Below are 10,003 nucleotides of genomic sequence, written 5' to 3'. Positions count from 1 at the left end.
GCATGCCGGCTTGTTCCTCGTTGCCTTCCTGCTGAGTCCAGTCATCACCAGAGAGGGGGCACGATTTGTTTCTGGTGCTGGGGTTGTTTCCTAGCTCAGTAGTGGAACTGGGCCCCTAGCTCTCAGCACCACTGCTCCTTTCCACTTGTGGCGAGGCAAGACATCTCTGGAGATTGCCTTGATATCCCTTATCTCTGCCCCATGTCTTTGTTTCCTCACGTTCCCCTTTCTTTATTGCAGTCGCCCCAAAAGGCTCCTTCATGCTCTTCCACAGTCTCTTCTACCCCACAGGTGCTGTCCATATGGGAGGGAACAACAAATATCCTGTCACTTGATGTCCTGCGATCCCTCACCAAGAGTCAAGGACAGGTGATGGCTGTGTTCTTTTCCACAGTGCAGGTGAGCCCACATCAAAAGCACTGGGTGGCCTGATTTGCCCGCCTTGGCAGAGTCTTGTTTGGTGTTTATGCTCCTGGCTGAGACTGGTAGGGAATATGACCAAACTGAAAGCTTTAGACAAGTCTTAGCAAAGTGTCTTACAATTCTGCTCTTTAAGTAGCACTTATAAAAGCAGAACACAGGCAGTGCTCATTTTGGGATCCTTGTGTGCTGCAAAAAAATGCAGATACTCTCATCTCAGCAGTGAAGCGGTTTGCATTGTCAGAGTTCCTCATGACAGGTACCAAAATAAGTATATTTTTAGTGTGAGAGTCACCTTCCTGAATCCAAAATAATTTTGTGGTTTTGTTTCTTAACTGGAAAAACACAACAAGACTGCTGAATATTAAACCTTCGCTAGGGCTACCTACTGGATTATGACTTTATATTTTTTATTCTCTCTGAAAAGATGGAAAGAGCCAAAGGAATTCCATTGCCCCCTCTTTAGATTTGCCATTCTCTGGCTTTACCTACAGGCTGCTCTTTTGAAGGTCCTCAGTTGACAGGCAGGCAAGGAGAGTTCAAAGCAGCTCAGAATTTCATGAAGGTAAATGAGCGTCAGCTGCCTTAGTGTGTCCCGTAAAGGGAGACAGGAACCAGCCTGAAAGGCATAGATCAGCAGATCAGAGGGTATGCTCTCAGAGGCTAGATTATTAATCCAGATAGAACAATCCAGATTACAGTATCCCAGATACAGTGGGGGAATCCTGGGCACGTGGAGCCCTGGGTTTGACGATGCGTAGCCTTTGCTTTCTCATCCAGACCCCACGAGAAGGGAGGGGGGTCACTGCACTCCCTGCAGTATTGCTAACTGGGTAGGTGTTCCAAAAACACACGAGCCTGACTCCTCCACACCGGTGGCAGCAGTTGGCGACTGCTGTTACATTTCAAACCCCCAAGTCGGCTGTATTCCTTACAGAGCGCCTCTCTGACCTCCAGAGATGGGTGTCATCTTGCCATCCTCTCAGACAACTTTTGATAAAGGAAAAATACCTCAGACAATTTGACTACCAAACAAGAAACCCAAATCTGCTCATAAGCAGGACTGAGCACACCTGCTAATTAAAAAGCCAACTGGTCCAGCTGTTAATAAAAAGCAGCTTAGTCTGACACTGAAGGTGACAGAGTGGAGGAAGAAAGGAGTGGGTGGTAGGATCTAAAGGTAACTTGGAAAGAAGCCAGCCTCCGCAGGCTTGCACTTAAACAAATACCCACAAAGGTGCCAGACTGCAGTCCTGGGATCACTTCACTAGTGTAGCTCAGAGGGCCCCTCCAGCTCCCTTCCAACTGGATGATCAGAGGAGCGTTAAAGAACACAGCAGCGTGATTCAGAGCAGGTACCTGCACAGCAGTAACACCAAGTATCGAGATTTATTAATTAACAAGCTCATCATTGCTCTTGCACTTGCAGAAATCATGCTGTATATGAGACTAGAGGGTGAACAAGGGAGCACTGACTTTAAAGGTCTCCAAATTAGAAAGTGCCACTGCATTTGCTGTTCCTGTCACGCTGAGGCTTGCCTCCATGCCCACGGAGCGTGGCAGTGGTGTGGCTGGAATGGGCTGAGCTGGGAGAGCAGTGTTGGTGCACTGATTCTGGATGTAATAGATCATACTTGGCGAATTTAACCTGGCCGTGTCAGAAAGCTTTTCCCTTACGCCTTCGGCAGCCAGGCACTGGAAGGGCAGACTGGGAGGTTTTTCTGTAGAGTGCGTCTGCAGCATTGGGCAGGAACGTGATGAGTTTTCTACACCAGGATCAGGGTATCACTCATAGGTGATTAACAACCTCTTTTTGAGCTCCAGGTGTCCAAATTCTTTTGGTCTCTGGGAGTCTGGCTCATTTTGAAACATCCTTCCCATTCCCATCTAGTGAGGAAGTTATTTAGCCCTTCATAAAGGGATTTTTACTGCTCCAATCCATTTCCTTTTTATTGATGCACACAAAACTAGTACAATCGATTTTATGTTTGTCCATCAAGGTTCTCAGTTTGCAGGATTTGTGCCCAGTGACAGGATGCTTTGGAGAAAGCAGCATTAGTACTTTGTTAGTACAGCATAGCACTTTGTTCCCTGAAGGTCACCTCTCAGGGTAACTTCCCCCTGACCCCACTGCCCACCTATTTTTTGCTTTTATCCTGTGTTGGTTGCCTTTACTGACGGTGGGCTACCTAACGCTAGCGGTGCTGGGAGGTAGGAGCAAGAACCCAATGTTGTAATTATTCTCAGGAAAAGGGAAATACAGAGAACTCCCTCATCCTTGCACAGTGTGATTATGAGAAGCTGAATTCTTCGGGTTCTTGACACACAGGCAAGTTTGTCACAAACCACCCTGTCCAGAGGTAATTAGTCTGCAATGGCTCAGGAGAACACGTGGTGAAAAGAGCAAGCGCAAGAGACAATCCTGGATTCCAGCGCGGCCGTGGTGCGAGTTTCAGGTGGATACTGCGTGGGGTGCAGTCCTTTCATGTTATACTAAAAATTTATTGGCTGGAGTTTTCAGCCAGAGCATTGGGTGTACTTTAGAATTCAATACAATCTGAAAAGCGACTCTAAAATAGCACCAGGGAGTTACTTGATTATTGCATTTTAGTCAAGAATCAACTGTCTTAACGACTGCGTAGGGCTGAAACTCTAGCTGTGAATTGGACATACAATCTAAGACACGCGATTAGTGTTTTCAGGTCCTTTTCAGACCATAACCACAACTTTAACACAGCAGGAAATAAATCTAGGTTATTGAAGTGAGACTATGTATTTGCTTGAAGCATTAATATGAGACTTGTGCTTCTAACCCTTTTTTCGATGTTCTTCCTGTTGCTGTGTTTTTAAATACTCACAATTAATCTTTTAAGTAAAAACCATTCTGACAATCTTGCTTGGTAGCAAGTGAGAGCAAACAAATGAGTAGCATCTTAAAATTCCTCAGTAAAAACCAAAGGAATCAGAAATATCGGAGCGGAAAAGCTCTTTTGCTCTCCGATGATTTCAGTCAGAAAAGAACCGTGGCGATGGCATAGCAGTGCCGAGCCCATGTGCCTCCCCTCGGGCAGGAGCTGGAGCAGATTGACATGCAGGAGAGAAAAGAGGAGCTGCTTCTGCCTCGAGCATCGTCCCTGAAGCAGCTCTCCAGCCTCTCGCTCTCAAAGGCAGGGGAGGACGTGGAAGAACGCAGCTTGATCTTTCAGAAGATTCAGTGCTTTTGGTTAGGAAAAAAAATGAGTGTGATCTGGAAAAAAAAAAAGGGTAAATTATTGGAGAAATAATTTCTTTTTTTTCCCCTAAGGTTAAAATGATGCTTTTCTATTCCTGGTTGATGCTGCCCAGGTCTTTAAACCTTAAAAAGCAAGGCAACGTAGGACGTAGCTCTTCGTATCCCAGCCATTAGCACGAGGGTGCTGACAGAAGCGCAAATGTCATCTCTGTGCTCGGCCTGCGTGATGCTGGCTTCTGCCCACGCTGCTGGGGATATGTTTATGCCTTTGGGGTCTTTGATCCTTGTTAGCAACAAGTTCCAAGCTACTTTTAAAACATCTTATTAGCATTCTGTGGGCCCGGAGGGTTCTTTGGACTTCATCTTGGCACTACACCTAAGCGCTTCAACGATGATGTTTTTGTATGTGTACAGCGTATGCTGTGAGTATTTATGTACCGCTTTGCCTAGAGCACAGACTAGCATCCACCAAGGATTGTGTTTTTTGTGTATTAATACTCAGAAAACACAGGGCAGTGGTTAGGCAGAAGGTGTCACGCACAGATATACTGCAGAAAACAAAGCTGGCTTCAGCTTGCGTGGTCCGGAGTCCTGCTGTGCAAATAAGTTGTATTTTCACGTACTAGCAAGAGGAACTGCATGAGCACTTAAGCACCAAAAGCCTTAAAAACATAAAAAATGAATGCTGCACAGCAGATACTTATAGGCTTTAGCTTCATAAATAATCTGCAAATGAGACTAATGAACGAAAAGCACGTCCTACCACCTGCTATGCTACTTAAATATGTAACAGCTCCTTTTTGCCATTCCGTCCAAGGTTAATCCTTCAGTTCTACTGCAGGGAGACAGGTTTGGATATTGTAAGGGTGCTCCCGCAGCAGACGAGGCTCCTGGTCTGGAGCTGAAGGCAGGGCCAGCCCTGAACCTTAGACTCTGTCGGCAGAGTATTGCTTGTGCTTTCACAAGACAATTGGGACCTGGAGGAACCTTAGCTCAAGCAGGGGGAGCTTTGAGATGGTGCTTTTAGGCACAGCTGAATGCCCGACGTCCGTCAGAAGAGAGCTGCTCTCATCCTGGGGCCTTTCCCATTGACATGACTTGCAGAGAAAAGCTCCTTTAAATCTGAATTTTCCTGCCTGGACACAGCTCTAGCGTCTTCGTGGAAGTAAAAATATAAAAAATGGGAGTATTAGAACCTGATACAGGTATGCAATTAGGGAGAATTGGGGATGTGTTCTGGTCCCCACATGCAGCCAGAAAGCCAGCACGGAAACAGGCTGGGTAGGCTGGGTCTGGCTCGCAGGAATTCTCCATCCTCAAGGCAAGGCTGTGAGTTTCCTTTTGTCAATGTCCCCCTTCCTGCTGCCGCGCAGTGCTCTGGCCGCTCCACCTCCGGCAGCGCGAGTTACAGCCACCTTGATTTCAGCTTTTTTGTTAGCAGCTGCTGGCTGTGCTCACCAGCCCCGTTTCCTTGCAGAAGGTAAACACGCTGTAATTTTTCCTGTGATTGTTTTCTTTGCAGAAAAAACTGGAGCTGGCTTCAAGCACTGTGAAACTGGAACCCGCCGTGAAGCAAATGCGGGATGCCGTCAGCAGCCTTGTGCAGTTCACGCAAGCAGCTGGTTCAAAGGGGGCAGCGACCATGGAGCTAGCAGCAAGAGACTTCTCCTACACCCTAGCAAGGATCTATGCAGGTAGTGGGAAAGACAGAAACGATGGGTTTCAGACCAGGAAAGGGCTGGGAATCGGTCCTGGCATGGCCTGGTTTCACATCTCCTGGGTAGGAGGTGGAGTTCTAAAGAACGCTCGGTGCCCACCTTCTTTCAAACTGAGGCAGCTCAGCCTGGCAAGTGCTGTGGAGAAGTAACCACCACCCGCTTTTTGCGAGCCCTTGCTGTTTTGGCTGGAGCCGGGGAATAACTGCTGTCTCCTGCTCTTCCACAGGAGCTCTTTTAATTGAACATGCAGCTCGGCCTGATGCTTCCTCCCCAGACCTCGCCGCTGCTCGAAGGTAAGCGAGAGCCTCCTCCAGCCCTGACCGTTTTGGACGATTTCTTGGGCAGTACAGCAGGCTTTGCTCTGCCTCTGCCATGACGAGACCCAAACTTCCTATCCCAGCGTTCTGGGTTGGTTGCTGTTGACATCATGGCTTTTCCCTGCCGTGGGGAATCTCCGCAATGGGGAGATCACCTGCGCAACGGGGCTCGGACAAGCTGTTTGCATTCTCTGTTCAGGTGGTGCAGCCAGGAGCTGTGCCCCGTGGCCAGGGGGTTAGAGAGCAGCAGCTACGAGGCTGAGGAAGCGCTCGTGGACAGCGCGCTGGTGTACGAGGGCAGCCCTGCCTGCGGCAGCAGGCTGTGACGCGCCGGAGGCAACTGGGAAGTCCAGCCCTCAGTGGAAACGGAAGGTGGGTTGCAACCCAAAAACACATCCAGAAATCCTCGGACAGCCGCAAATTACCGGCGCGGTGGGGACATCCCACCAGGGACCAGACCAACTTCCCTTCTGGAGTAACCCCCAGCTGCACCACCCGCTCCGGGCCAAAATCCACTGCTTGTGCAGCGAGTTACTTGCTAACGCAGGCACAGAGATTCAGTCTGAGATGCTGAAATGTTCTTACCGTGTTTTAGGCAAAGACTAAGTGATCAAATCCAGATAGTGACTTGAAAGCAGCAGCTCTTCAAGGGCCAACTGGTGTTTTTTTGAAAGAAAAGCAACCACAATCAAACTGAAAATTATCTGAAGCTGATGAAATATGGAAAAACACCATTTTTCTCTGTTCACCTTCTTGCTTTCCAGTGCTCCACATGGGCTTCCAGCCTGGCACCTGCCAGGGATGGGGTTTTCTTCCAGGGCAGCCTCTCGTGCCTGCCGGGGCCGTGAGGATGGTACATCCCTTCATACAAGCAACCTCCACAGGAGCTGCTGGGCTGGGCTCGGGACGCCCCAGCGCAGCGGCCAATCTTGGTAACTTGTTGGGTAAAACAAAGGCTTTGGAACCCAAACTCGCCATTTTCCTAGCCAAGGCTGCTGTTAAGCAAGGTAGTCACGGGGCACTGCTTAGTCTAGCTCATGCTTTTGATTTTTCTTTTGACATTGTACCTTGTCTCAAACGAGCTTTGCTTTTACTTTAACCTGGACTAGAGACTTTACCCTCATGGCTGTTGTCGGGCGCCGTGTCCCTGCTAACTTGGCTCCACAGTCGGCCGAGATGGGCAAGAAAAACGTTCCCAACCTCCGGCATTTCAAATGCGGGATGCAGTAAATTGCTATTTGCAGGTCCACAAATGGTCAGTATCAACATCAACATCACTGTGCAAAGCTCTTTGCCGACAGTGTAAGGGAGGAGGTGATTTCAATTACATCACTCACATTAATTTTGGTACCAACTTGTACACGTAAAGAAATTTATTTTTTAAAATTAATTTTTAAAAAACTCATTAATTTTTCTTAAGAAAATAAAACTTTTTTTAATTCTCTATGACCTTCATTCCCTATGCGTCTGTCCTAACGATGCTGCGATTTATACTGACATAACTGGATTTCAATCTAAAACATGTCAGAATTTATCTTCCACCAAAGAAAACACCTAAATATTGATTGCGTGGTTCTCTTCACCCTCAGCCCGTCAGTCTACCTGCCTGGTATCAATGAATAAAAGTTTTCAATAAAAAGTTGCTAATAACAGAAGAAAAACAATAACAGAACAAAGACAGTTGGAATATATAGCTGCGAAGCGCTACAGCAGCGAGGGTAGCGAGAGGGAAGAGAGGAAAGGAGCCGTTTGCTGAGCACAAAGCTGTCCAAGGTGATCCCGGAGGCCTCAAGCGACCCAATGCTGCCTGCAGGGAGGAGCCGTGTGGCGCCGGGGGAGCAGTCCCTATGGGACGCAGCGAGGAAGGCTCTGTGGGGATCACGGGGCTGAGCCAAGCGGAGCTTCCCTCGAATCACACAAATCCCGTTTAGCCACAGCCAGCACCAAAGGGCTCTCCCCACTGCAGCGTTTCGCTGCGTCCGTTTTATCTGCGTTTAGGTGAGTAACATTTGGGTTTGAAAAGTCTCCTGCGTCGCTGTAGTTGTGTGGTGTCAAAGGTCTGACAGGTGGGAAAGCACATAAACCTGTGGTGCAGTGGGAAAATCAGGCGAACGGGAAAGCGAGAGAACAACACGCGGCTTTAACCGGAACGACGATGGCAGCAAAGCCCATCACCAGATTTGCGCGTGGCAAGGGCAGAAGGCCCCGACAGCCGGCGGGGAATGCGACACAAAGCGAAAGGCACGGTCGGAGGGCTGTTTGCAGAGCTGCTGACAAACTCTCCGCCTCCTCCGCTCTCGCTCAGTGCACGGGGCTGTGGCAAGCAGCGGTGCCTTCCACGCTCGCTGCCCGCCTGCGATTTCACAGCACCTCTTTCCTCTGTATGCTACATGGTTTTTTGAACACCAGGATTACTTTTTCCTAACACATGAGCTCTAATTTGCCTAAAAATAAGCCCCACAAACTGGGAGCCCTGCAGGTGCACCGACAAAAAACACAAGGGACTGGAAAATTGTCACTGTGTAGGAAAATGACAAATTTATTAAGATCTATATATTCACTCTGAGGCTACAGCAGAATAAATGCTGTTACAAACAAATAAGCACTAGGGTCTAACACGTTTGTACTGCTGCTAAACAGCTCTCTGCGCTCATAAGTTTGCAAGTTTTGAAACATTTAATGTTCTTGAAGTAATCAATCAAGACTTCAGATCTCATTTTAATACAAATTCCACCAAAAAAAAAAGTACAATCAAACGCATCACCTGTTGCCACTGCAAGGTAAAAATCATTTAATAACATAACTATGGGAAATCGGTTTAAAAAACATTTGTTAAATAGTCAGATAAAACTTTAGCAGCATTTAAAAAATCTGAAAGTCCAAATCTTAAATCCCAAAATGCACCAATCCGAGCTCCAATGCCTGTATTATGTGTGTAAAATGAAGAGATGGGAATCTGTCATTCCCCTGCCCAGGAAACGGCGTGTCTGTACAGCATGGGGACAGTCAGACAGACAAACGCTTGTACAGACGTGGTTGTATCAAAAGGTTATGTTTCTCTCTTTGCATCCTTGCTCTAGTGCTGGTGGATTCCCTCTTTAACAAAAAAATGAATTGTTAAAAAAAGAAACTTTGTGCTGCTTGGGCTGGGTTGGGGCTGCCTCCTTGGCCCTGCCCCACTCCTGCAGCGGCACTTCTGTGCAGGTACTGAGCCGCCCCGCAACAATCGCTGGTCCAGCCTTCAGAGAAAAAAAAACACCAGGAGCAAACGCAGGGCCTGGCAGTGCTGCACAAGCAGAGGCTGCATCGCTCACCTTCCTCACAACTCAAAAAAAAGAGCCCAAGTTGCTGCTTTTGGTTTTTCACCAAGAAAGGTAATTCCATGGAACTCGTGAGCCCGTTCTGAGCGATGCCAGCGGTGGAATCTGGCTGAGGGGGGTGGCTCTAAGGACTGCGTAAAACCTGATCCGGCCCCTGCACCGGAGCAAAGGTGGCCTTCCCTCAGCGCTGTCTGAGCATCTCCTTCCAGCACAGCCCAGTAAAACACTGCCTTCTAACCAGCTCTGGACATGGTTTTCTCAAAACCTCATACTGAGTAATTCAGGATCTACCGTAGGGACAATTCTGGACTAACCATAAATACCCGTGCCCCCCCATCTGTTAAACGAGCTCCGAATCTGCTCAGCTTTCCTGCACGTGGATTGCCCTTCGCAGCCCCGTAACAGCTCAAAACCTCTCCCGGCGCAGGCTCCGTCCCACACCGACGGCCTTTCCTGCGTAGCGGGGCGGCTCCCGACACCCCTGCCCCTTCACCACCAAAGAGCCTTCAGTTTTCCATCCTACCTGCGGCCACCACACCTCACCCATACGGTTAAGCTGTGATCAACTAACTGCCGCCCAGCCTGGGAGAGCGCTGCTGCTGAACGGCTCCCGTGCCACCACCTCCCCCAGCAAGGAGAGGCTGGGCTTGCTGCTGTCCTGCCTGGGGACTAGAGGGGCCTCTGGTTCTCAAGGATTGTCTTGTTCCTCAGCCACCAGCATTATCTGCGAGACTCCCGATAAGCCGTGCAAACCGCCTCTGTGTGAGGAGATTGTTTTACAGCGTGTAAGACAGCACCAAAGCTGCGTATCGCGACTAGCGCTGCTCTCCTGTCAGGCTCTCGTGCTGTTTGAGAGCTGTAACAGAAAAGAGGAAAGGACGTTCATTAGGAAGAATTGATCATCGAGAAATGAGCTTGTCCACAACGTCAGCTGTGTGCTCCTCTAGCAGAGCCGCCAGGCCGCACATGCCCCGACGTGAAGCCCTTCTGCACAGC

At 48.7% G+C, this 10,003-nt stretch overlaps 1 protein-coding gene across 1 annotated transcript in view; it reads left to right on the top strand.

The window, feature by feature from the left end:
• LOC104621626 (isobutyryl-CoA dehydrogenase, mitochondrial-like) overlaps positions 1–6,013 on the top strand; it is a 16,949-nt gene extending 10,936 nt beyond the window's left edge. The window contains exons 11-14 of the mRNA XM_010288157.1: positions 292–399; positions 5,175–5,349; positions 5,600–5,663; positions 5,887–6,013. Coding sequence (XP_010286459.1) covers positions 292–399; positions 5,175–5,349; positions 5,600–5,663; positions 5,887–6,013 — 474 coding nt within the window. The remainder of the gene's footprint in view (positions 1–291; positions 400–5,174; positions 5,350–5,599; positions 5,664–5,886) is intronic.
• Positions 6,014–10,003: the final 3,990 nt, after the last annotated feature.

Source organism: Phaethon lepturus, unplaced genomic scaffold (assembly GCF_000687285.1).
Source record: "Phaethon lepturus isolate BGI_N335 unplaced genomic scaffold, ASM68728v1 scaffold16415, whole genome shotgun sequence".
Taxonomy (NCBI): domain Eukaryota; kingdom Metazoa; phylum Chordata; class Aves; order Phaethontiformes; family Phaethontidae; genus Phaethon; species Phaethon lepturus.
This window is presented reverse-complemented; position numbering and strand designations above follow the sequence as displayed.